Here is a 27,992-nt window from a genome sequence, read left to right on the forward strand (position 1 = left end):
ATGAATATTGCTTCATTTTCCTGAGAGGCTCCGGCAGCGGCGGGCACCTCGTGTGCGGTGCCCGGCTCTCCGTGCATGCATTTCGCCAGCCGGGCAGCGAACAAAGTGGTGGTGAGTAATGCAGATGCTTTAGATCCAAGCCTTTTTATTTTTTCCTTCTACTTTTTTCTTTCCTTCTCCCCAAAAAGGAAATATTATTCCTAATGATGTAGCATGAATGTTACATGTTACAAACGCACCAGGTATGAGAGGGGGGACGGGGGGCGGGGGGACCTTCAAAAATGCTCTCTGCTCCTTTAAACCAGGACAAAAGGCAGAAGCGCTCCCAAATCTTTAGCCGCGTTTGCGAATTCTCGGCGGCGCAGAGGCGGACGCCCGGTAGGACGAAAGGGCCAGAGCCAGGGGGATGCTCTGCCCGAAGTTCGGGGCACGGGAGAGTCCCGCGCTGGCCCGTGGAGCCACCGGACCGCTCCCTTTTGTTGCTTCCATTTATTTACCCCCTTTTCCGCCTGGACAGCTGTTCCCGACAGGAAAACCTGCGGAGACGCCGCGTCCCGGCGCCACGTGGGTTTGTCTCTGGGGAGAAGGTCGAGCTGCAGAGTTTTGTGAGGACAGAGACTTCGGACTTGATCTCAGACGGGGCTTTCGTTGTGCCAGTTAAAAATGTATATATATACATATATATATATATGTATATGTAAAATTAGCCAGCTTAACCCTAGGATGTAGCAGATCTTGGATTTTGGGGCATGCAGGGCAAGGGATTGTGTTCTGGCAGGTCGCGGTTGAGTCCGATGTCTTAGTTGCAGTGAAAGTTCCCTAAAAGATTCAGCTATAACATAGGGTTCCTGATGATAAATTTGTATTACGTTTCTTATATTTCATGCCTGTATAGCTCCAAACAATGGTAGGGTGGGAATTCTGTCTGTGGTGGCTCATAGAAATGTAAGGAAATATTATATAAAGTGTTGTCATACGAGTTTTATAGCTCTATACACCCATGCTTTTTTTTTTTTTTTTTAACTAATTAATGTTTGGGAAGTGTCTACCAAATTGTGTCATTTTGAGCAATAATTTCCAGAATACTGGTTTAAATCAGGTTATTAATGACAGTGCATTTGAGAGGAAATGATGTCCTCCTGCCAGTGACACAGAGCAAACACAGCCTCATTGTCTAGTATGTTCGAGGGAGTAAACCAATTGTCAGGGCACGGTATAGTCTCTACATTGATTTTGCCCAGTTGTGCTTCTTTCTTTATTCTCTGTTCTAGCAGGGAATGGTTAAGCCACGTTCTAGGAGGGAATGGGCAGGCCATGTTAGGAATTCTGTCATTTCTGCTGTTGTTCTCCCTAAGGGAGGTTGAATAAAGGCTGTGTGAAAACAGTTTGTGGATTATAGCCATTACTTTCAGAATATAGTGGGGTCATTAGCAGCATGATATGGCTTTTAACAGTCTTTTTTCATAATCTGTTGTGGTCATGAAAACTCTAGTTGTGTCATTATAGAGGCAAATTGTCAAGTGAGCATTCTTCAGAGAATGACACATAACATTTTGTTCTGGGTTACAGTGTATTCCTTGCTTCTTCTGTTTTGAAAGTGTGCTGGAGTGATTATGTCTGAGTCCTGTATAACCTATTGATATGCATAACTGGTAAAAAATATGAATCGGTCTTAAGTCCTGCAAGCACCTCTGGATAAAAAACTGGGGACATGTGTCTTTAGAAGCTGACTGCAAACCCCCTTTCCTTTATGACCGAGTCACCTTGCCCCGGAAGAGTCGCTGTCAAAGCTGAAGGGAAATCTGTAGCTGCTTCCACGTGTGCAGCCCTTTGTACAGTAGCTTTCCCCCACTCGGCTGTGATAGACGCTGGGACGAGGCCTTCTAGCAGGCAGACAGGTGCATTAGCAACGCAGCCTTGGTGGTGAGGACAAGGGAGAGGGAAGTTTGTGTGTGGGAGGAAATTCATCCCTGCTGTGGCGGTGCGGTGGGGGAAGGTTCAGCATCGGGGCTGGGGAAACGCCCCTAGGTGCAGACGGAGTGGGATCAGGTCTCAGCCTCAGCGGAGCCCTTCGGGCCCTTCCCGGAGCCGCTCCGGTTGGCTCGGGGCTGCGGCCTCTGTCGGATTCTCCCGAGCCGCTCCGGGTACCGCTCCGCCCGCAGGTGGGCGCGGGTCGGGCCGGCGGGGCGCCGCGACGGCGGGGAGCGGGCAGGCTGGCGGCGGCCGTGGCCGGAAAGCCCGTCTCCCTGTCCTCCCCGTGCCCACCCCGACCGCTTCTCCGGTTCTCCTTCCCCAGCTCTCGGGGCGGCGGCGGCGGAGGAGCCGGCCGGTGATGGACGCGTCCCCGAGATAGCCGCCGCCATGAGCCAGCCGCCTGCAGGGGGCGCCGCCGCGGAGCCGCGCCTGCATCCCGAGGGCAGCAGCGGCAGGAAGCAGCCGCGGGCAGCCTCGCCGGCCCGGGCCCGCGACGCCGCCCCGCGCCCGCCGCCCAGCGCCGCCAAAGCCGCGCCCGGAGCCGCCAAAGCCGCCTCGGCGCGGCCGCCGCCCGGCCAGGCCCCCCGAGCCGCCCGCGGCCGCGCCGCCGAGAAGCCGGGGCGGGGAGCTGTCCAGCCCGGCGCCGGTGCTGAACCGCCGCCCAGCGCCGGGAGAGGAGGAGCCGCCGCCGCCGAGGAGCCGCTGCCGCCGCCGGGCGCCGCCGAGGAGGCGCCCCCTGCAGGGGCCGGCGGGGGCGAGCGGGAGGGGGCGGCGGCGCCGCCGCCCAAGCAGTGGCGGGGGAAAGCGGGGCGGTCCCCGCTGAAGGGCGCGGGGGAGGCGGCCCCGGCGCCTCCATCTTCCTCGGGCGCGGGGAAGGGCCGCGGTGCGGCGGCGGGCGGCGGCGGGTACTGGAAGGAGGGATGCCTGCAAAGTGAGCTCATCCAGTTCCATCTCAGGAAAGGGCTGGCGGCGGCCGCCCAGATGCAAACCAAGGGCAGCAACCACAGCAGCAGCAGCGGCAGCGCTGCCTCCGCGGCCGCCGCCCCGGCCGAGCCTCCCCCGGCCGCCTCCGCCTCCTCGCCCGCTGCCATGGCGGCGGCCGGGGCGGAGGGGCTGCGGCAGGGCGAGGCGGAAGGCGACGGCAGGAGCTGCGGCCCCGAAGTCGCCCTGAGCCCCCACCTGCAGGAGGAGATGGAGGAAGAGATGGAGAAGCTGCGGGAGGAGAACGAGAGCCTCAAGGTGAGGGGCCGGGGCTGCGGCGGGGGGTGGGGGAGAACCAGGGCCGGGCGGGGACCGGGCTACCTCCCGACGAGAGGACCTTCCCGGCCTCCCTCTCTTGCGGCAGGAGCGCTAGAAGCATCGTTAAGATGGCTCTGATGTTGGGTGTGCGGGTAGTACCACTTCCCTGCTTCGTTGCGGTTCTTATAATGAGCTGGATTGTATTTACCTGCCCTCCCTGCGGGGCGGAGCTCCATTTTGGCTGCCTTCTCCTATGCGTGCTGACATTTGTGCTTCTGACCCACCTGTTGCGTCCCTGTCCCCTTCTTGCCCCTGTGCCAGAATGAAATAGACGAGCTGAGGACAGAGATGGACGAGATGAGGGACAGTTTCTTTGAGGAGGATGCTTGTCAGCTTCAAGAAATGCGCCATGAACTGGAGCGAGCCAACAAGAACTGCCGGATCCTTCAGTACCGGCTGCGCAAGGCCGAGCGCAAGCGGCTCCGCTACGCCCAGACTGGCGAGATCGACAACGAGCTCATACGCAGCATGGAGCAGGACCTCAAGGTACAGACACGGGCAGGTGTCGAGAGGAAGGGAGCGTCTCAGATGGAGACACAACCATGCTCTTGGTCCTCATGACTCAGGCATTCCCATCTGTTCCATTGTGCACCCAGTGCAGCTCATGGAATAGCAATGGCCAAGATCTTCTTGGTAATAGAACCCCTTGCTGTATGTAGACAGGATATTTTCAGCTCCAGTCCTATCATTTTTTGCAAAGGTAATGTGCAAGGAGTTACTCAAAAGCAAATTAGAAGCTAAAGGTTTTTGGCTCTTTATGATGAGTGCAAAACCTACCCTTCCACTGCAGAATTAAACCAACCTCACCAAACAGCCCCGTTGACTTTGAGGGGATTTTGTTACTCTTTAGTGAAAGATTTTAGAGGGTAAGCAGATTGAATACTTGCAGTCACAACACTAAATCCTTACTCTGTTTCCATCAGTAAAAAAACTGCTGTCATCTTCAATGAATCCAGGGTTTTTCACATCTACCTGAAAGCATAGACAAAACCCATCAAATTTCAATGTGTCATCAACTGCATTTCATCCATAAGATCTGAATGAACCACAGCCTCTTGCTAAGGAAAAGTTTCAGTCCTTGTTTAAAGATTGTCATTGGTAAAATACCCATCATGTCCATTCTAGATTGGTCCAATTACAGAGAAAAAAACCTTTCTTGACACAGTTGGAAGTTTAATTTCTGCTTCCATTCACTAGATATTGAAGAACTCCTGCTGAATGAGGACGCCTAAACATTTTTCAGTTGACTGGTCTCCCAGTCAACTGACCTTTTGTCATGGAAGTGCAGACCTCTGTATAGCAAATGTGAGCTTGTTGGCCACACTTCTGCCCAGGACTCTAGTTACCCATGGCTCATGGGCTCTGTGGGCTGCAGTTTAAAATGTGAATTTAATACATGATTATGAGCAAGGGTTTTTTTTTTAATTTTTTCTGAAAAATATGATAGATGGATATGATGGATAAATATGTTATTCTCAGACCTGGTTTGGATCATCTTTTCTGAAAGTTTTCAAGCTTGTCATCACTATTATTAAAATTTCTATTTGATATTCCTTTTCCGTGCGTATTCAGAACCCACGTTTTCTGTTGTGGCTGTGACAGTTTTAAAAATACAGCTGCCCATGTGGATCTTGACAAAATAGAGTCTTCCTGATCAGAAGCAAAATCACCCCCTTCTCATGGGGGTTTCTGTTTGAAACAAGGATGTTTTGCACACTCAGAATGATGCTTAGGTGATGAGTTGAGACACACACATTTGCAGGCAGAATTTGGAGATGGGCCTTCATATCCTGAGTAAATTGTGATTCCAGTTTATAGAGTTGGCTTCTTTGTTGGCTCAGTGTTACTTTTATTAGCAAGTCATACACATGTGGGCTGGGGAGGGAATTGTTGAGGGCACTTCTGCTGAGGTGCTTGTCCGCCAGTACAGGAGATAGAAGCTAAGGCCTTGGATTTAGCTGGACAAAGAGCTTGCTTTAATTAGCATTTCTCCCATGTGTTTCCCAGTGTGACTGACTCATTGGAAGGAGCAGTGTTCTTGCAGAGTGTTCTCACTGTTCATGAATGTGTTCTGCTTTGGAGTAGGGATGAATGTCTAATGCCAAATTTCTGCCTAGTAGAGTTCTGGGTAATGGCTAACCGTAATTATAACTCGTGTGGTTTTAGGTAGTGTTTTCAAGTCCTCTTCTGAAGAAGGACTATCCAAATTTATATTGTTCATTTTGCAATATATTAGGGAACTTGATCCTACAGAGATACATTTTAATACAGCTGTCTGCAAGACTGTATCTTACATACGCCTGGATTAAAATGTATCTTGCATAAGTGAGTCCCATTTGCCATGTGATCTAGAATGCCCTGTATTTTTTTCCTGCATTAATAGCTATTACACCAGTTTTTGTGTCAAAAAATTAGCTACCAGTAATTACAACATGATTTGGTTTTATTTACTGATCCAGACTGTATCTATAGACTATAGGTTCTATTAGGGTGCTGTTTTAAATATCCCCCATGATTTTCCACTTACTTTGGTTGCACAACCAGATGAGCACTTTAATACTAAGTGTAGGAAAAGGCATCAAGCTAAAGCCCTGTGGTGTCTTTCTCAGCTCATTCTGCAGTCTCTTTGGGCTATGGTTATAATTGAAATTCCCCTCCACTTACTCTTTCTGTTGGGCATTATGTGTCCTGAGTGCGTGTGCAGTGGGGGAGGTTATTGAATGATCCTGTGCTACACTGCAGTGTTGTATCTGTAATTCACACACACTGGCTTTCTTGTCAAGGGAGGCTGAGTCACTAGCTACTGCTGATTTCTGAAACCTTGGATCTTTCTAGATGCTTTCTTACCATTAGTATTTTTTTTTCTCTACAGTTTTAGTATGTCCAAGAACTTCTGACATACTAACATAAAGTTGGTTTGAGTGAAAGCCATGAAGGACAGCTCGCTGAACTCCCTTAGCTAATGCTAAGTTGGATTAATTATGCTTGCCAGTGTTCTAAAAAAAGCAGGAAATTAGGCTTTTCAAACTATATTTCTGTGTGTCTAAATCACCATCAACACAGTGATTAGTGTATATTTAAATATTTTTGATGTGTGATTATAATTTCTGGTGATTTCACAAAATATAGTGCAAGTGGCTTGCAGGGCAAGATTCTCATTACTTTTCCTGAGGAGGAGGAATTAGATATTGTCATATGCCTTTTAACTCTATTCCTATGAAAATGCATAAAAAATCCCCCCAAACAACCAAAAACCTTAGTGTTTATTTCCATTGAAAATATCTGATATCATTGTGTGAACACAACGTCAGTAAAAATGTTGTTTGTATTTTGATCTTAAAATGAGCCAATGGTAGTAAATATTTTCATTAATTGTCCACCAAGGAGAGAGAAACTAGCAGAGTCAAAATAAACATGTGTCCATTTGCAGTCAGAGATGGACACGGGTAGAGAAGGCCTGGAGAAGATGGGCCCTGCTTTTAGATGCTGTAGCGTGTCAAGTATTTGAAGGGGTGTGTTTTTGGGCACTGAAAAGCATAAACTTGCTGTGTTTGAGAGAAAATAGATGATGCACAGTCTCCAGGGATAGTGAAGGTCCTGTTTAACTGTTGATGTGACAGAACCTAAGAAGGAGTTGGGGTTTAATGTCTGATGTGGTTTCCAGTGAAGTCCATAGGGATAATGTATAATTTTTTGGAAGGAATTGGCTTGAATTTGGAATTATTTAGAATTCTGTCTGTGGGTGTCCTTGTCTACCTGTTTCCTTACATACCTCTTCCATCAAAACACCCAGAATTAACTTTTATATGGATGCTTAGGCACTAAGCACTGCAGCAGTAAATGTGGTTTTTTTTAACCCTTCTTTTGATATACCATTTCATTTAGGTTGCAAAAGATGTGTCGGTGAGGCTTCATCACGAGTTAGAAAATGTGGAAGAAAAACGTACTATAACAGAAGATGAAAATGAAAAATTAAGACAGCAGCTCATAGAAGTTGAAATTGCCAAACAAGCACTACAGAATGAACTGGAAAAAATGAAAGAGGTTAGTATTGCTGTTTACTTCTACTCCAATTATTTGAAGAGCTTAGATTCTTCCTGATGAACTGTTTTTCTTCTACAACTTGGTTTGGGGGCAAACAGTATGGCAGTCAAAAGTTGAAAGTTGCAAGGAGTGCTAAAGTACAGCTTGATGGTTGTGAAGCTGAGAAGAAACTAAAATATTTGGTGCTTTTTAGCAAAACAGGAACCAAGTGGTGCCTTTTTTTCTCTCTCTACTAGGAGGGAAATGTGAAGTTAGTGGTAACAAGAGTTCAGAGGCTTTGATACATTGTACCTATATAAATATTCATGCAGTAAGTGTGCTGAAGTGTGCCAGAGGCATCTAACTTTGCAAATGATGTTTTCCATAGGTTTTTACAAAGACCAGTAGTTCTTCCCTTGCTAACTACTACTGGGGAGTAGCAGGCACACTGAGACTGGGGATTTAGCCAACTCCCTATCTTGTTCAGTCGTGCTCTTTGGAGTGCTGGGAAGTGAGAGACTCTACCTGGCTTTTCAATCTAAGCATAATTTTTCATTGTATCTAATTAATCTTCAAAATTACTCCAGCTGCCATTATATAGATGCAAGATACTGTGCCATTAAGTAAGCAGAAAATTGCATTACAGCAGTATTAGCCAGGCTGACAGAGATAACAAAGCAGCAGTAAAATGAGAAACTGTTGACTAGGAATGACTTATCAGAAGTCCCTAAAAACAGCTCTCCTGTTTCCTCTTCAAGATTTAAAGTTCAATGAATGCCCTCAATTTTCACATTTAGGAATATTCCCTAGTAGGAGCACCAGTGTCTTCTTTGATCTTGTATGAAGCAGAACAGACATATTTAGTTGTCAAAAAGGGTAGGAAATTTTGAGTTGTATGATGTTAGGGCATTTTTAGGAACTGCAAATGAGTCCTTTAGGTGATTTATTAAAGTATTAAAAACATTAAATTTTTTTCTTTACAGGAGCTGAATTTCAAGCATATTAGTAGAGGTTAAACAGGTGGTTTGTTCCACCTTCTGCTGCTTTCTCAGATAACTGCTGATTTTAAAAGGGCATGAAAAAAATCTGAGCTTTAGTCAGGTTTCCACTTATCTCCCTGAAACTTTCCCCTTCTGTTTTCTCTCTGGTTACTGCCATTAAATAGAGCTTGGTTTCCTCTTGAAAGAGCATGATCTTTCTGTAATTATCCTTGTAACTTGTCTTTAAGATTGGCTTTACTCTGAAGTTTTGTTATTCTTGTCCATTTGCACTCTACTTTCTTTTAGGTTCTCATCTCTGGCTCCTCCTTCTCTCTAATAGGTTATACTGCTGTAAAATCATTTTGCCTCCCTTTTTTGAAGCATCTTCAGATTACAGTGATGTTTGGTGGCAATTTAATAGTTTCTGTTCTTTGAGATTAAGCCAGTTAATGGATTTCTTCATCCCTGTCATCACTAGTCACTTTCTCCATGTCGTGGCTCTTCCCTCTGGCCCGCTATGCGGAGCTACGATTCTGTGCTCCCGCACTGCTCTCCACTCCCTTCTTTGGCTTGTGTTTGGCCCTTTCTGGTTTTGCTGTTGGTATCAATGAAAGGGTGCTGGAGGCTCCAGAAGAGATGGTGTCATGTTTAGGGTTTCTGTTACACAATAATGGTTTTCATGAAGCTGAAGCAGATGGATGTTTCCCAGTGGCACAGAATGGGGGCACTGAGCCAGAATGAAAACGTGAAGTAAGGCTTGACACCATAGTAGGGGTGGAGTGGACAAAGAGTCAGAAATACATCCTTATACTGAAGAAGGGAGAACTGCCTTATGTGTCATCATGATTGGCAGGATTTATGTATTTCAAATAGGCTGCTGAGTTAATTTCAGCAGGTGAATGCTGATTTTCAGGCCAGGACTTTTAGCACACCATGGGGGAAGATGGAGGATAGGTGAGGAGGTGCAAGTCAGAGAAAAAAAAAGTTTGAAGCAAAGCCAAATTATTATTATGCACTTTGCAAATATGCCATGACTTGGGGGACTCATGGAAACATGCTTGTAAAGAATAGTAAATCTTACAGAATTGAAATTTAGAATCTGTGAAGAACCTATTCAAATGTTAATACAAAAACACATGAAAACAACTGAAAGCAGTCTGCATTAGAATTTTTCTGTGACAAATAATTTTTCTTCTTCTCTGGCAAGTGAAGGTTTCATGCATTTTAAATGTCATTGTGAGGTAGTCATTATGTTAATTTTCTGTTTGTTTGTGAGTTATTTTCCTCTAATTTCATGGATTTACCACCCTTTCTCATTTTCAATTCAGCCATTATTACCAATGGAACCTCCTGGTTAAGGGAGTTCTACTCAGCTTAAATTGAAATATGGGGAAGACCTTTGTCTGGTTTGTGATCTTTGCTTTATTGAGCTTAGAATTAATTGGAAAGTATCTCTCTAAAGAGAAAGAAACATTTTTGTTTCACAGTATAATAAAAATGCTTGGAGATGTTATGATTGATTTCTGTACTTTTGTCATCAGATCTACTGCAGAAACCCAAACCTTTCCATTCTTAAAATCTATTTATGTACAGCTACCATGAGAAATTTCTTGTTCTTTAATAATGAACAGTGTGAGATATCAGAGAATTAAAATATGACTTAATAGAAAATGTAAGAAAGAAAGCATAATGTTTTGGTAGGTAGTCTCTAGGGCAGGACCAAAGCCAAAGTTTTCTCTTTGTGGATTCTCTGTTGTTTCAAAAAGCATGGAGACTTGACTGAAAATATGCAGAAAAGATAAAAGCTAGCAGATGTGTTGGTTTAGAGTCAAATCTGGAGTTCTCCAGTGAACATTTGGGTGAATATAGACATATGAATGTATTTGTCCATTTATGTAAAGATGTAATTGTAGTTTGCCTTCTTGATTTGGAGTTTTGGAAAAAACAAATTATCATAAATTCCACAAGTTTGAAATTGTTGTCGATGGCAGCAGAAGCTTGCAAGCATCCAGGATTTGGAAGGTGTTCCAACAATGCATTCATTTTTTATCAGTTACTTTTGCTGTCAGTCCCCTAAACTGCAGCTATTTGATGGAAAGTTATTCCTGCATATATCCACACAGACACACAAGATTTTTAATCTGTGTTGGTTTTATTTGTAGCAACTGCTGCTGATTTCTTCTTTAATATTGGTTGCTATCAACTGTAATCCTTTTTGGGAAGGCAAAAACAAAGTAGAGGAATTGTTTCTAGCAGGAAAGAGAAAGCAACAGTAACTAGATGTAATTTTTCAGATATTAAAAAATAAATTAACATGTTAATAATAGTGAACATGTTTTATTGATTAATTAATTAACTTTCATTAATTCTTTGTTAACAAGTAAAGCCTAGATTATGCTTATAGATCTTTCTGTTATCATGAACTAAAAATTAATTTGTTTGCTGTAGCTATGTAGCAAACACCCCGCTAGCTGAGGTTTAGTGGTTTGTTGTGAAACAAATGATGTAGAGGGAAAATATGGTTGTTGTACTGGACCCTGGGCTTTATAAATCCTTGTTGCAATGCAGACATGCAATGGCAAGAAGCACAGTGTTTTTCAGGGACGTGTTGTGGAAACCCAGAGCACTGGGAATATTTCTCTGTCTGCTCTGGGGTGTCCTGACCCCCAGGGGAACGCTGGCTTTGACCCTCTTTCATGGAGAAAGCTTCCTAGACTTCAAGATAGACCAGAATCCACAAAAGTGTGAAATAGATTATAGAGAGTAGTGTAGGTGCATCCCTTAGGTGAGAAATTTAGGTTTTGGGATTTTTAGTATGTTGTGGATGGAAGCAAGATGGAGTGCACAGGGTGTCATCCTGGGTTTCTTCTTCATGCTTCTTCTTCCTCCTTCTTCTTCATGGGTTTGGGTTGCATTTTGTAATTGGCCAGAAAAGTCCACATAGGGGCTTTTAGGGATCAGTTATTGGGTTAAAAGGGCAAATAATCCAGGTGTCAGCTCTTAATTGGATAGTTTAGTCTTAAAAGACCTTGTAACAAGAGATTGTTAGCCATTTTGTACCTTCTAATGAAAAGCTGCCAAACTCACAGTAGTGAGACTATTTGACTGATAAGAAATAATAAACACTTGAGTCCAAACATGAAATACTGTCTCAAGTGCCTTCAACCCAGAGACACCAACAAGTGGTACCACCACAATGTGTCTCTCTGAATGGGTATGGATTGCTGTGCTACTGCTCCATGCTGGGCAGATGCAAGGCAGCTCAGTTCTTACAGCTGCTTTAGGGTGCTGTTGTCGAGCCACCATTTTCTTCTTCTGAGCACAGACTTCTAGTTGAGATACACAACCTGTGATAACCATGGCACTGAACCAGAGATGTCTTTTGTGCGTCCAGTTCAGAGTGCAGGCAGAGGTGTCTATGCCTCCCTATGTGGGTCTGTGTTTTGCTGTAGTGGTGCCTGTCTTGTCAATCTGGTTCATACACTGCATGGGAATGGAAGAAGGCAACAGGATCTGGGGAGCTGGGCACTGGAGCTGTCAGGAAAAATCTGAATTCTGTTCCTTATTTTGACACTATCCTGCTGTGGGACCACAGGAATGTAATTACACTTTTCTGCTTACTCTTGCAACCTTTGCCTGCCCTGTTTAAGCACAGATTAGCTCTTTATACTTCTCTGAGTGTTCAGGCTGCAGAGACATCAGAAGGATAGCTGAAAATTTCACTTAAAAAGCTGCTATAAAAAAAGCCCAGACAATTCCAAATTCAACCTCGCAACCTCACCAAAAAAAAACCCTAAAACCAAACCAAAACAAACCAAAAAACCCCCAAAACAACAAAAAAGCACCTCAAACCAACAAACCCATGCTGTGAAAGATCTAGTAGGATGCTGTCCTAGTCCCCTTGATTACCAATACTAGCTTGCCTTGCTCTTCTGGGATGAAAATCCAGTATCTCTTTTTATCATAACCCTTTCTTTCTTTAAGCCCCTTCTGCCATTTAACCACAACCACCTATTTCAAGTCTTTCTTCTAGAACTCACAAAGTGTCATATTCTCCAGATTCTTTCACTCAGTCTTGATCCTGTGTCTCTTTTCTCTCTTTCTCTTCTCTCTTTCTCCTTCTATTTTTTCTCTTTCACTTTCTCCTTTTCTTTCTCTTTCTCTATTTTTTTTTTTTTGTACTACTGATAGTAGTAGCTGTTGTGCTGTCTTCTGGTTTCTAAGTCCCAGTCTTGTCCTTCTCTCCCACCATTCCTTCCTTCCCTGCATCCTTCCAACTGTTCGCAAGTGTCCAATCTCCTCTCTGGATTTCAAGAATTTTCTAGTTAATTTTGCTCTTATTCTGCTTTAAGTATATTATCCCCATTTCTTAGCTACAACTTCTATCTGCTGTGAAATTTTTACTTTTCCCCTGGTTCCTCCACCCCCTCATGCAAATCTGTCATCTTCCTTGGTTTGTTCTGTTCCTTTCCTGGTTTCCAAGCCTTAGCTCATCATTTTTGCATCTGGTCTGAGAGCAGTGGAGAATCACTCTGTGTGCTAGGAAACAGCAACTGTATCACTGTGAGCACCTGAATGAAGGTTTCTGGTTCTAATGCCTGGCTTCAGCTTTATCCAGGCCCTCATGGAACAACAATTGCAGGATTAGTTGGCTTTGCCTTCTGGCCCTGGAGTTGGAACATAATCTGTCAGCTGGAGAAAACGTGCAGATTGATAGCTGGCAGTGGGAGAGGGTGAGGTAATTTATAAATACTGAATTTTTAGCAATTCAAACTGGTAAGCTCCAATGAGTAATTACCTGGTAATATATAGGAATTGAAAATTTCTAAAAGGTTACATCATCCTTTTGATGAGTTAGGAAAGTATGAGGTATGCATTGTATATAAACACAAAAATGGTCTGGAACACAGACATATTGGGATGTCTCAAGAGGACAGTTGCTAGAATAATTTATTATGAGCAAACAAGAATATTGTAATCTTAAAAAGAGCTGAATAATTTGCTGAAATTTCCCAAAATATTAAGAGTGTTGGTAGCTTACCCCAGGACAGATGCTTGGTGTGGAAAATCTGCAACACTTAAAATGTAATGAGGTTGCAAAAAATTGGAAACAAGTCTCATAAAGAGTGGTGGTTTGCAGCATTTCCAACAGGCAAGGCAGCCATATCCAACAGTAACATTACATATTTGGAAGCTTTCAGAACTTCCTTGCCTGGTACTCGTCTTGATCCCTTCTCTCAGGACCTTAAACTTCACCATCTCACCGTCAGTGCTGCCAGTGCTGCCACTGACCATTAAACCTCTGATTCCTTGTTTGCAAGAGGTCCATCAAAGTAATTGCCACAGCTGACTTATTCATCACCTGTGGCAAAAATTGTCTTCAATCCATTGCAGAAATCAGGTGACTGGTAGTTGTCTGAAAATGCTTCATCTCTTTCCCTTTATGCATCAGATGATCAGGAGACACTTCAGAGGGTGCTCCTCTGTCCTCTGATTGTTGCCATTAGCTCACAGCTGGCCCATCATCACCTGTCACAGGACAGCACCAAACACAGTTGAACTGCTCTTTTGTGTGGAGCCAAACCCTTCTTCCTCACGTTAGAGTTTTCATCGATCCATTGCTGCACTCCAGGCATGTGAGCTATCCTGACTGGTCTCTGTGATTCCAGTGAGGTCATAACTATGTGGATGTTCATGGATTTCTAGCTTCTGTTTGTTGCCTGTGCTGCATGCGTATGAATCACTGGAGATTGATACTTGAAAGAGAAAGTTTAAGTCTCCTCCATCGTGCTGTCTCCCGGGCACATCATAATTGCACCTCATATTTTCATTTTTCCTCCGAGTTAGAGCCTCATTTCCAACAGCTGGTAATGGAGGGAGCAAGGTTAAGCAGAGTGAGATGAGAGGCTGCTGTAGCTGCTCATCCTCGCAGGCTCAGTGCAGTCAGTGAAACTCTTTGGAGAGTTACAGTAATTTACTTGCTCTTGGCACCAGATGGCAGCAGGGGAAGATTTAATAGGGCTCTCACAAGACCAGTTCCTTCATGTGTCTTTTGGAGTATCCAATACTAAGTCTATCAGCAACTCTTTTACCAGCAGTACCTTTAAGCAGAGGGTTTCTGTGATCTGGAATTTTGATTTGTTGTCTCAAATAAAAGTAACTAGTTTTGATGAAAAGAACAACAGGGTACTTATAAGACTTTTCAAAAAGACATGGAAACAAATGTCTGCCTGGGTTTCTACAGGAAAGAGAGAAAAAGTCCTCTATCTCCAAGCACAGCTCAGTGATTTCTAAGCACCACATCCCAGCAGATGTGTAACCCCCAGTCAGAATTGCTTGTATGGTATTCTGTTACCTTTGGTGTCTTGCCCAAGAATTTTGTTCCTTTAAAAGCAGTACTCAGCAGGGGTGCTGTTCACAACCTGTGAGGGTGTGATTCTGACACACTTGCTCATAGCACACTGTGACTTCACAGGGACTGGGGTAAGCAGAGTTTGCTTCGGTTTTGTTCTTTGAATATGAGAAAAGCATCTTAATGGAGAAAGAAATTAATCTTTGTAGCAGAATCTGTTGTAGTAATTCTCTGAAAATGTCATGTCATAAGCAGGGGGAAAAAAAGTGCATTTGAGATGCAGCTGATGCTTAAACTTTGTAAAATTAGATTTTAATTATCTATCCACCATCAGCAATTCACATGAGCCATTTGCTTCAAGAGTTACTCAAAATTGAATATATGGTGAATAATAATGTATTCCAAAACATAGGTAATAAATATGGAATTATTTCAAAGGAATAAAGCTCCATCAACATCTTATTTTGTGGAGATTTTATGAGTAAAGATGCCTGGAAGGGATATTTTTCAGTCATTGAGTTGGTGTGCTGCTTTGTGAATTTCTACTGAATGGTCTGAAAATTGACAAGGGTGCGTAAAAGAAGTGGCAGGATTGATGGCTGATTAGGAAGTAATAATGAAGGAGTGGCAGCTGTAGTAAAAAAGAGTGTATCTGGAATAGGTTTAAAACATAAACTAATTTAGCCATCACAAAATAAAGGCTGATCAGTTCTTTTGAATCTGTAAACATAATGGTCCTACTCTGATTTCATGGGGACATGAGAATTCTTTCCTTGTGTCAGAATCTTATTTTATTTTCCTTCATCTCTGTGGTAGATGGCAGCAGCTTTAGATTTGCAAGTTCTCTTGTCAAAGGTGTTACTGATGTTATATACAGTCTCCAGGTAAAATTAGAAGAGTCTCTTTGCAGTATGGTGTATTTTAAAGGAAAAAAAAATAATGACTGTCTTAAAAAAACCCACAAAAAACCTAACTAGAATGGAAGCATAGAATAAATCCTGAGCTCCCCAAAACATAGAAATTATGTTTTACAGAAAGGACATCAGTCCCAACATTCTGGTCTCAAGCACCTGAAACTTTTTTTTTTTTTTCTTGGATAATTCTTTTCAAAGTTGTTTTTTGCTACAGAATTGCTTCCAGCAGTCAAACTATATATGTAAAGTAAATCAGGCTAAGGAGGGGCCCACACACTGAACAAGCAGTCGCTAACATGTCCCTTAGATGGTTTTGACCTGGGTCAGCTGCCGCTGCTTCGGTGCTTGGGCACGATTTGGGGTCTAGCCTGGGTCAGAGCTTGTTACAGATTGACAATTTGGATGTGTTCCTGTTTGTTTGAAAGAAAGCTGCAGGGAACTTCAGCTGTATTGTCATCAGAGCTGAAAGCAGACTGAATTGTGAAGAGCCATTTGGCATTGGGTCCTGAGAACAGTTTCTGGCCATTTCATTTACTAGTGCAAAAACCAGGCAAAGGTTCTGTGACTTGGTGTGGAGCCAGATGAGATGGCAAACGAGATGCAGAACAGCAAGTCCAGTCTGTTGCTGCCATGTGATTTCCTCCTGCTGGGAATTACTTGGCAAGGGGCAATCACTTGCCATGCCCAGTTGTCCGTGGAAGTAATGGACAGGGTGGGAGCTGTGGATCGGGTGGTAGATGGTAACTGGTTATCAGGGAAAATGGTTTGTGAGCATGAACTCACCATAGAGCAGGTGGTGAGAGATGTATTTCTCTTAATACAGACTTTAGGGTATGACTTCCTCAAGATATAAAGGAGAAAGAAAACCTTTTTTATCTCTTTCTGAGTAGGCAGCCTCACTACTGACTTCACTAAAGCTGCCAAAATATGATACCACATTAACAAATGGAGAAAAGTCTGGGAAATAAAATATTAGAAAGCTCTCTAATGGTCCTCAGTCACAGAAAAAAAAATTATTTTTGTACTTCTCAATTTCAGTATTGCTTTACTCAAATGGAGATTCAAGTGTCTCTATATACAATTGAGACATAAGGGTACCAACTGGACTACTCAGTTGAAACAAAAAGTTGCCAGGTCACTTAGAAGTGTAAAAATGAGCTCCCTTGTTTAGGGGATTCTTAAATAGCTCTATTATGTTACTTTTCACAGTATCAGAGACAGCATATAATCCACCCTGGTTCTTTTGTTGTTGTTTCACCTAAGTTGGTTTTGTTGTTTGGTTGGTTTTTTTTGTAATAATACATTGTACTTTTCAAGGTCCAGCTCACATTTTATTTTGGCTCATTTTTTCGTTTCTGGCTGGTTGAAAATTTTTTCTTGCTGTAAGACATTGTGTATGATTACTTTAGATCTTAAAGAAAGAGATTGCATGATATGGAGGGCAAATTCAGTATCTTTGTGCTGGTACAAAAACATGAATGGGAATATAGATGTAGGCTAGGATTATCTAGATTTAGAGGAAATCCATATAACTTGTCAAAATTGCTTTCTATTAATTGGAAGGCTTTATAGAGACAAAACAGACATTTTCTAGGTGCTGAACCAGAGTTCTAGATGCATGTTTTTGTGTGGAATTAATGTACACCAAATGTCAACATATTACTGGAAGTCCCTCCAAGGCTTTGATGAGTAATAGGTATACATGCTTTCTGTCCCTTGTACCACTGTATTTAGTCCTGCTTAAGTGCACCTGTCCCTTCAAAGAAACAGCTGAAATAACAGAGTATTTGCAATGTGCTGATACAGGTCAAATATGAGCTTGTTTTAGATTGAAAAAGAAATTGCCATAGCTCTGTTATTGTTTTAGTGTATGTGGTCATTGCTGGTTTCAGGGCTATCTTTCTCACATATTAAACTGAGCTTTTCAGAAACCCCTTATGAAAGAACTTTCTGTCTTTACATTCTCTGGATGTTCTAGCAAATCTACAGTTTCAAAACCCTCCAGAGAACTCTGCAGCCTGATAGATTTTTCAGTTATTCTGTACATGGAATTTCCCAATTCATCTTGCAGATGCTCCTGACAGGAGTTTGGCAGAGCCTCACAGCTGTAGGTAGTTTGTCCTGGCTTTAGGAGAGTAAATAGGAAGTGGCACCATGGAGGTTTGTGCTGCTCTGCATTTTGGCTGAACTCAGCTGTTGGTGTAAGGAGGGAACCTTGTCCTGTCACAGTACAGATGGCTGTTCTGGAACGTGTCATGGGCCCTCAGGGTGTGACCTCAGTGCACTTTCCAGTAAAAACAGGTGAAACAACTTGGCACGGCCTCAAATGGAACATGGACAGCAGAGACATGTACAATAAAGCTATCATAAGAATTTCTAAATTTACTCTTCAGTAGTAATTGTTCATCACTTTTTTCAGAATGATGGTTCCAAGAATTTAGGTGGCTGGCATAAATTACCCAGTATGTTCAGAATCAGAAAAGCCTAGCGAAGCAAGCATAGCTTCTTTGTGTGCTGCTCTGACTTGTATGTAGTTCTTACAGGAAGGAGAAGTGATACTGTTTGTTAACTATTATCTTCATGGCACATAGCAGGATGCAAAAGATGCAGTATGATACTCCAACCTTTTGATGGAGTTTGGTCCTTTTCCTTGAAAAACATTTCCCACATCCTTCTCCCTGCCCTCGCCCCCACTCAATCCCCCCAAAAATCAGCCCAACTTAATGTTTTGTTGCCAGTGCTTTATAATGTCACTTGTGTTTGCCCACAGTACACTTAGAAATAAAAGGTTATGAAGTCCAGATTATCAGTCAGGTTCAAGGTGATGAATCAGGTCTAAGGTTCAGCTGGAAAACCAGTGCACAAGTGTATCAACAAAGTCCATGACCAGTGACAGGAACAACTATGGTGAGCTAATGACAGACTCACTGTGTCTCACACAGCTCAAGCAGGACCTGAAGCATGGGCTGAGCTGAAATGGGGCTCCTGGGCCTGGGGGCAGGGTATCTAGGGAGGCCCCAGATCTGTGTTTCTATGAAATATCTGATAGGATGGAAAGAAGAAGGAGGCAGACTCTTTTCAGTGGTGTTCAGTGACAGGACAAGGATAAACTTTTGTGTGACGGTGCTCAAACACTGAACTCATTGCCTATAGAGGAAGGAGATTCCACCTCTGAAGAAATTCAAGACTGCAAAGGACATGGCCCTGAGAAGCCTGCTTCAGCTGTCTGTGCTCTGAGCAGGGGGCACTGGACTAGATCTTCAGAGGTTGTGAGAGACTGGACTATTAAATGATTAATGACTCAAAACATTTGTCCATTTGTGGAGGCGCCAGGATGCTTTGCTGGGGCCAGTTGTGGGGGCTGCTCATAACAGAGGTCTCTTTCAGCCCCAACTGTTCTGATCTGTTCTTGTTAGTAACAAGCAGAATCTATTTTCCCACTTTGCAGTGAAGCATAGAGGGGTAGAAAAGGTCACTTCTGGATAGGGAGAAGGAAATGGTTTCCAGGTTACTTCTGCTAAACAAGAGAGCTGAGGGTCTGTCCAAGCAGACTTTTTCCCCAAGGCAAACGCAGCAAATGAACAGATCTGAGGCAGCTACGTGCTACCAAGAGGGGCATGCTCCCAGTGGCACTGATACTGCACAGAGGTTTGTGCCTCTGCTGGTGCTCTGTGTCACAGCTGTGCGTGTGTGTGTCTGTGCTCAGCACTGAGCTCTCCATCAGGCACATTCCTCATGTGCAGTGCAAGGGAGAGGCAGGAAGAACAAAGTGCAACAAGGGAAGTGTTGGACACATGCAGTAGTGGGGAACACTGCCCAGCAAATGGCTTCTGTGTGCCATTACTCAAGGCAGCCAGCTGATTCTTCATAAACTGGCAGTGTGCTGGCTGTGCTTTACCTCTGAACTGCCCTGGAAGAATATGACACTTCAGAATGGCATGTTCTCGCCCTCTTCTTTTAGACCCTGTCATCTTTTAGACCCTCTCATTCACACACATTTATAGCTATATGCTGTAATATGTGTCACTTGACAGGGGAATACCCAGCTATAGGTGTGCTGGGTTCTGGGATCAGCTCAGCAGCTCTTCTGAATCATGTGGAATCAATGCTAGCCAGGAATAATAGCACCAGGCTTTTGATGGTTTTGGGTTTTTGGGTTTTTTTTCACTTACTTCAATGTTCATAATATCAAGAAATGTAAATGCAACCTCATGGAATTAGAGAAATTCAGATTTTGATAATGTTCTATAGCTAAGAGTTCATTTCTATTTTGAAGTAAAAGGGAATGGATTAACATCTTAGATGTGCAAGTGTGCTTTTTTGAAGTCTTTGTTTCTGCTTAGATTTTTTGACATATGATATGATTTCCCCTCTTTCCCCCTCATTGGTAGTATTAACAGTTGCAAATATCAAGATGTGTAGAATAAAACCTGCAGGTATCAAGTCTGTTTTTCTTTGCTTGATCCTGGTTGCATGATTGTTTTAATTGACTTAGGCTAGCTTAGCAATGAATCCAGGTTAGGATAACAGCAAAGCCCTTTGCTTAGGTCACAGATGAGTACTTGCACTTAGAAGATCTTTGCCATGCATCTGTTTCCATCAGTGTTGTCCGTAATGAGAGGACTCTGCCTCTCTGCAAAGCACGACTGATGATGACATCCAACTGCCCTGATTATCAGCAGTCTTTTAAATTACAGGCTGGTCTAAATTATTTTAAACTTACAGATGCTAGCAGTTTAAATCTTTTATTAAATGATTAATTAGAAGCACCAGTAACAGTCCTCCAGAACGACTTTTGAAATGGAATATTGCCTTGCTGATGCATATAAATACATGCAGAGATTTATTTTTCTTGTGATGGGCTTCCCAGGAGTATTGTTGCTCAGTTTCCAAATTTTGGTCAAGTTTCATGTGTTCAGAAATTATGAGGACAGAACTGTCCTATACAGTAAACTAGTCTGATCTTCTGAATAACACAGGTCATAAAATACCCCAGATATTTTATTCAAGTTGGCGCCTACTTTTTAGAAAAGGGTGCTGGTCTGTGCTAAAAATTAACAGCTGAGAACAGTCTACCATAGTTCTTTGTGAATGTCCCAGGAACAGGTAAAAATTTGCACCTCCCTTCTCATCTGAATTTACTGAAAGTTAGTTACCAGGCAGGAAACATTCTTTCTGCCTTGCTGAATTCAAGACTCCATCATCAATGTTTTGGTGTTTGTATTTTTCTTTGTTTAAAATCTTCATGCTTAAGGTTGATATTATTTACCCATGTGAAAATGAAACATTTAACCTAGGTTAGGAATTTGACCTCTCTCAAAGGAGAAAGGTAGACGCTACTTGGAAGTGAATTTTTCCACTTGCCTGAGGCTGGTTTGATTCTGTGGAGAGGCACAGCCTTTCTACTCACTGCACAGCAAATCCCAGTTTTGATATCTGCATCCCACATTCATAAACCTTTTGGTCACAAAATTACACCTTGATATAATTTCAACTGATTATTGTCTATGACCCTGCAGGTTTTTTTTTAGAGATATGGCTTTTCAAGAGATCTTCTCTATTCTCTAGACAGTTCTCCTGTTGTATTAGCATAACTTTTATTCCTTGTTCTTATATCTGTATCTTCATATTTAGTCATATTAAAACCGATTTTATTTGATTGCACAAAGGTTTGTATCAGTGACCTTCCTTTTCAATATTTAGTGTTTCTCCAACCTTTACCCTGCAGTCTTTATCCAATGTTATTTTATGGGCCTTCTTTCCAGTTAGTAAGAAAAATGTTAATTAGAGTAGAACCTAGAATTGATTCTTGCATAACCCCATTAGGGCTGCTGTGGTATTAATTTGCAGGTGATTTGCTGGTTCAGTGACATTTATGATAAATGCTGAAGAGTCAAATATTTGTTCATGATAGCTAATTAAAAATACATTCCAGTGATCAAATATTTATAATGAGTGGAAGACTGTCAAACTTCTTTTCAGAATGAGATTTTCACATTTCTAGCAAAGGCAACATTTAATTAATAGTTTTAGGTCAACCTCTACATGAAGGTTTTAAGTCAGCCTAAGAGTCACAGCCCCTTTCCTTGCTGGGAGTAAGCATTTCCCACAAAGAGGCACAAGTTTGTGCAGCCCAAAAATTGTTCAGTATTCATCAGCTTTTCAAGACTGTAAAGTGTTGGGCTTACTCTGATTTTCAAAAGCACTGCAGGTGTGTCACAGCAGTTGGGAGTCAGCTAATCATAGCCAAGTACAGCACAATTTTGTGCAGATGAGAAGGTTTGTGGTAGCTGTGGAGCTGCACACCCTTTGCCCTGTTCTGTGAGGAGGAAAAAAGGCTGTTGTGGGGTCTCTGCAGGAATAAATCTCTTGATATGTCAGGAATTCCTCCCATGCTTGCCTAACGAGATCAAACCTAAGCATCTTGAAAAAAATCTCAGTAGATTTTGCTTCAGGATTCTTTATTAATTGCCAAGACATCTACTGTAGCTTAGAATAAGGCAGGAAGAATTTGAGTTCATTTTATAGCTTTACTACTCAGTAGAGTGTGATGAAATTATCTCTATATTGTGTTATTCTCAGAGTAGATTTCAGATCTCTTTCCACCTGAGAAGCAGGGAGCATGACAGGTGATGTTAGGGCTACACATTTGGCTTGCAGTTTAGGGCTGGCAAGAGAAGGATTATGCCATCTTGAGAAGTGCTTAGCATCTCCAGCAAGACATTGGATAAACTCCAGTGAAGGTCACTGATGCTGCTGAGCACCACAGCAGAATTGCCCTTAGCTTGTGATCTGGTTGGCATCTAATACAAACCTCATCTGCTGTCTTCTCCTGGCTGTGGACACTTCTGAATACGATTGTTTTAATTACATGGAAAAAAAATTTATCTGAGCCCACAAACTCTCCTTCACAACTACAATTCTAGTGTATGAAGGGCAGATTTTTTGCTACAGTTGAGAAAGCAGCAGAGGTGGATTTTAGTGATAAGCAATGTACAGACAATTTTAGTAATGTCCAGTCTCAGTTTAGTATGAAGATTTGCGAGCAGGAGTCTGAGTTGTTATTTTTTCATTCTGCCATATGTTAGTTTGAACATTTTTTTTCTTTTTTCCATTTCGCTGTGATGAATTTCATTGCTTATTTCATTAGCAGCAATCATTTTTTTCATGTTGAAAATCGAACTGGAAGACTTCAGTAGAACAAGGCTTGAGAGAACTGATAGAAAGAGTAGCTGCTGTAAATTGTGAAATGCACATCTGGAAGCATCTCTCAAAAATTTAGTATTTATAGCAAAAAATTAATATTTATAGCAGAATATACTTCTTGATATGCGGCATTCTTTGTTTAGTGTGATATTGCCATTGCCTCAGTACCCTGACTTGATGTTGTAGGACACTGTGATAGTGAGGATATTTTCTGTCAGCTGAGATGTGTGAGATCTTAACCTCTAGTGATCAGAAATTGTCTCATGGTATTTTTCATATAAAAAGAGATCATACCAATTCCAGCTGGGCCTAATCTACTTACCAACATTATCCTGCTAATTGAATTGTGCTTGTTCTTCATTGCTTTCTGCTGTAAAATATTTGGTAAATGCTGGCATTTTGTTGGTGAACAATACAAGCTCTGGAGAGTTAGCTATAATTCAAATAGAGCAGAACAGAAAGTAGTGCCTAATCATTACATAGCCACAACTACTGTTGTAATTTGAATGTTGCTATCCTGACTACTAAAAGGAACACCAAAAAAATAGAGCAAGAAAGGAGAAGAACAGGGGGTTGTGTTGCACATCAAACCTATAAAAGTGCTTTTTCTCATATCTCTTATCTTCTGAAAAGTTATAGGGTACAAAAGAAGTTTCAGCCCAGCATTTCAGAACTTCATTATTTCTGGAGAGATGCTGAGCTCAGCAGGGTGAGCAAAAGGCACTTAGGTAATAAAGCAGAAATATAGTTTAGCTATAGCTTATTTATTTATTTATTTATTTATTTATTTAATAGTATTACTATCAGTGAGTGGTATTGGCATAAATACAGGGCAAGGAAAAGTTTGCATTGTGAACGGATTTGAAAAGGATATTTTTCAAAGTGGTGATACATAGTAGTATAATTAATGGTAACACAGAGGAGGAACCTACTCCTTTGGAAGTTTAGGGCTTTATTAACTTTCCAATTCTAACAGAAAACAACAAAACAACCCTTTCAAAAATACATGTACCATTTCTACAACAGGATAACGTGGCTGACTCTGGAAAAGAACCATTTTGTTTGTATACTAGATTCCAGAGTTGCTGGGTTTATACTGAAAGGGATAAATGAGTTAATTGAACTATTTTCATGTCTTTTCTGGATTCCATTAGAAGCCTGTGTTTTACAGCTATCCAGCTATCTAGGTATGATCTTTGATTTGTCTTTTTTGTTTGGTCTACTGAGAGCATTCAATGTTTCCACAAGAGACGTAAAAAATTTATTTATGTGTGAGTCTTTCTGTGGCATTAACTTTTCCTTTCTAGTGAGCAGTTCATGAGTGTAGGAGTTTCTAATAGAGTTGATCTGCAGAAGAAAGAGGATGATTAGTACCAGCAGGCAAATGGTGCACAGGATTGTTGTGTGCAGCATACCCACCCACTGTCCTCTATTTCTTGGGAGTTATGAACATATTTTACTTCCCAGTCTGTGGAACTGGACGGCTTTTAGGTGGATTCTCCCCCAGCTGGTGCAGGGAACAGTATGTTTCTCACAGGATGTTTCTATCAGAGCAGAGTCTCAGAAGGAGATGGTGTTGGTTATCCCTGTCCTGCCTTGCAGCCTACAGTTTACCTGGGGAACACAAAAACTGGGAACAGCTGCAAGTGGGGTGTTATGTATTAACATATTCTCTCATTCATGTGCCTCTCTCCTGCTGTTTTCTTGATGATCAGTATTGAGTGCTGCCAGTGGGATGGTGGCAGTTGTTTTCCACTGCTGCTGCTTTTCCATAACCAAGTTTCTGCTGTCAGCAACTACAAGATTTTTGCTGGATACACTAGCTGGCTTCAATCCCAGTGCATCCTGCTCTGAAAGCAGGAGTTTCCTTTTTACTCTCTTGGGCTATATAGCAGATGAGAGGACACCAAAGAATCTCACTCATATGCTGGTGCAGACCTGTGTTTGTGTGTTTTGTGTGTTTCTGTTCTTGGGCTGGTATGATTTGTTTCTCTTTAGAATTTTGTAGTCCAAGCAGTTTTAAATGGCATTTACTTGAATATGATCTGAAAATAGAAGAAACCTAGTGACCAGAGCCATGTGTGAGTTTGTCCCTAGAGTACATTTAGGGAGGTGTGACTGCAGTGCACTGCAAAGTTGAAACCTGAGGGTGGACACAGAGAAAGGTGTGCTTGTAGATGCCCACAGATCTCAGTGACACTGTTTTGTGTAGAAAGTCTAAGACCAAGGCTTTTTTGAAGTGCCCTGGCCCCACCAGGGTTAATATCAAATGGGGGAGCTGGGTTTCACTGTTTGTCTCAGCTTTCCCATCTGTAAGTTACCACTTGGGGTGCTCATTATCTTACCACTCTTGTCATGTATTAAACATTCGTAATGCACTAGTCTCAAAATGTGTTGAATAAAAAAGGTATCAGACTGATTATACTAAAACCTTATTTGTGTGCCATTGCTGTTTCATATTTGGGCTGGGTATGTATATATAAGATATATATCTTTCCTCTGTACTTGGGAACTCAAAAATTACAAGAAATTAATTCCTTTACAGTTGCATTTGATTTGCTCTGTTTTTAAAAGTAATGATATACAAATTAAATACATCTTTAGTATATCTTTAGAAAAAATTCAGTGCATGTCCTTTTGTTGTAATTGCAGCAATCACTGAAGAGGAGAGGAAGTAAAGACCTACCAAAATCAGAAAAAAAGTCACAGCAGACACCAACAGAGGTAGGTTGCAAGTAACTGTAGCCTTGATTCCTATGTGAAGACTTCAGGGAACTGTGGAAATGGGGTACATGGTTTATGTATTTGCACTTGGCTTGCTTTTTGCTTTGCCCTTTGTTTTCCTTTGTGCTGTGAAATGGAAGAGCTCTTATCCCAGATCTGCAGTCAGGAGCCACTAATCTCAACGACTCCCTAAACAAACTTGGTGCTGCTACAGAACCCACCAGCTTCCACTACTCTGAATTTTAGGCAAAGTAAAATGGCAGCAGCAGTGAAACAAGATTTTAGGCTCTATTTGTGCTGACTTCAGGATTTTTGAACACTGTAAAGTCTGATAATGTTGTAAGCATAGAAAATATAAGGTTTTTTACAAACCCCCCTTTTCCCACCCTCTAAGGTACTTCTGGCGACTGTGCAAATTTTAGTCACAAGTAAAACAATATTTTCCCCTCTTTTTAATTTATTGATCAGTGAAAAAATATTGCAGAAAAATATCTTAGTATCTTAAGCCATGTACCTGTGATAATCTTGTAAATTAAGACAATCCCACTGGAGGTCTCCTGTTTGATTTCAAGTTTGTTCAAATACTGCTTTTTTTCCTAAGGACGACAATGAAGACCTGAAGTGCCAGCTACAGTTTGTCAAAGAAGAAGCAGCCTTGATGAGGAAGAAAATGGCTAAAATTGATAAAGAGAAAGACAGATTTGAACATGAGCTGCAAAAATACAGATCATTTTATGGGGATTTGGACAGTCCCTTGCCAAAAGGTGAAGCAGGTGGGCCACCTACCACAAGAGAAGCTGAACTCAAGCTTCGATTAAGGCTTGTGGAGGAGGAAGCTAACATTCTTGGGAGGAAAATAGTGGAACTAGAAGTAGAAAATAGAGGACTGAAAGCAGAGCTTGATGATTTAAGAGGAGATGATTTCTCAGGGACCACTAACCCGCTCCTGGGAGAGCAGAATGAATCCCTGTCAGAATTACGACAGCATTTGCAGCTAGTAGAAGATGAAACAGAATTGCTGAGGAGAAATGTAGCTGATTTAGAAGAACAAAACAAACGCATAACAGCTGAGCTGAACAAATACAAGTACAAGTCTGGGGCCCATGAGAGCTCTAGGCACCATGACAATGCCAAGACGGAAGCATTACAAGAGGAGCTAAAAGCTGCACGAATGCAGATCAACGAGCTGAGTGGCAAAGTCATGCAGCTGCAGTATGAGAACAGAGTGCTGATGTCCAACATGCAGCGCTACGACCTGGCCTCTCACCTGGGGATCCGTGGCAGCCCCAGAGACAGCGATGCGGAAAGCGATGCGGGAAAAAAGGAGAGCGATGATGATTCCCGCCCCCCTCACCGCAAAAGGGAAGGTCCCATCGGTGGGGAAAGCGACTCCGAAGAGGTGCGCAACATCCGGTGCCTGACGCCCACCAGGTCTTTTTATCCGACGCCGTCGGGGTGGCAGAAGAGCTTCACTGACAGGCAGCAGATGAAGGACATTCGCTCCGAAGCCGAGCGGCTGGGCAAGACAATAGACCGCCTCATTTCCGACACGAGCACCATCATCACAGAGGCAAGAATTTATGTGGCCAACGGGGACCTCTTTGGGCTGATGGACGAGGAGGACGATGGCAGCAGGATACGTGAGCACGAGCTCCTCTACCGCATCAACGCGCAGATGAAGGCCTTCAGGAAGGAGCTCCAGGCTTTCATCGACAGACTGGAAGTTCCAAAGTCTTCGGATGATCGAAGTGCAGATGAACCTTTGTCAGTGAGTCAGGTAGACTTTTACTTATTACGGCCTACAGGTAAAAAGGCTCTGCCAAGCAAATTAAACCTCAATTTTGATTTATGGCACAAAAAGAAAATTCTTTATTCTAGGCAGTGAACAAAAATCACTGTTTCCTATATTACCTGAAATTCTTATTTGGCCATATGAAAACATACTCTACCAATAGAGTTGTTTGTGAACAGTGAATAAATCTGGTCTCCTTAAAATTAAAATTATGCTCTAGGAGACAGAACATTTTACTCCTTTTTGGCTTTACAATTGCATTTGACAGAGTTGGGCCTTCATTGCCACTAAAGGCAGTGCAAATGGTATTTTTGGTGCTTATGAACATGATTGTTTTCTTAGTGGATGGGTTCCTATTAAATGGATAAAAGGGAAATTTTATTAATTTTAAACAGGAGGAAATACTAAATTTCAAAAACTGTAGAGAATATGGCAAACCACAGATTAAAAGAAACCATATAAATCTACTTTATAGAGATACAGAGCCACACAGTAATGTGAATATTGTAGTTGCTGTAATAGATTGCATCTTGTTGAAGGCCTACTTGCATGCAGCAGTAACAAGCATCTTTGTTGTGGTTTGTTTTTGTGCAGAATTGTTTCAGAGAGGTTTTGGGGAGCAAACTCCTTGCTGACTCAAGATCTTTTGCCATGAAAAATGAAAATTATCTACCCTTATCTTATACAATCCTATAGTTGGCATATCTTGTTATTGCTAATGAAGTTAT

The 27,992-nt window shown here is 42.2% G+C and overlaps 1 protein-coding gene across 1 annotated transcript; it reads left to right on the plus strand.

Moving 5' to 3' along the window:
• Positions 1-27,960, plus strand: SOGA3 (SOGA family member 3). Its single transcript, XM_058802426.1, has 7 exons — positions 1-111; positions 2,297-3,213; positions 3,535-3,759; positions 7,159-7,317; positions 25,401-25,472; positions 26,074-27,249; positions 27,859-27,960. Exons 2-7 carry the CDS (start codon positions 2,362-2,364, stop codon positions 27,958-27,960), a joined length of 2,586 nt encoding a protein of 861 aa, XP_058658409.1. The 5' UTR covers positions 1-111; positions 2,297-2,361.
• Positions 27,961-27,992: the final 32 nt, after the last annotated feature.

Source organism: Ammospiza caudacuta, chromosome 3 (genome assembly GCF_027887145.1).
Source record: "Ammospiza caudacuta isolate bAmmCau1 chromosome 3, bAmmCau1.pri, whole genome shotgun sequence".
In the NCBI taxonomy this organism is placed as follows: Eukaryota; Metazoa; Chordata; class Aves; order Passeriformes; family Passerellidae; genus Ammospiza; species Ammospiza caudacuta.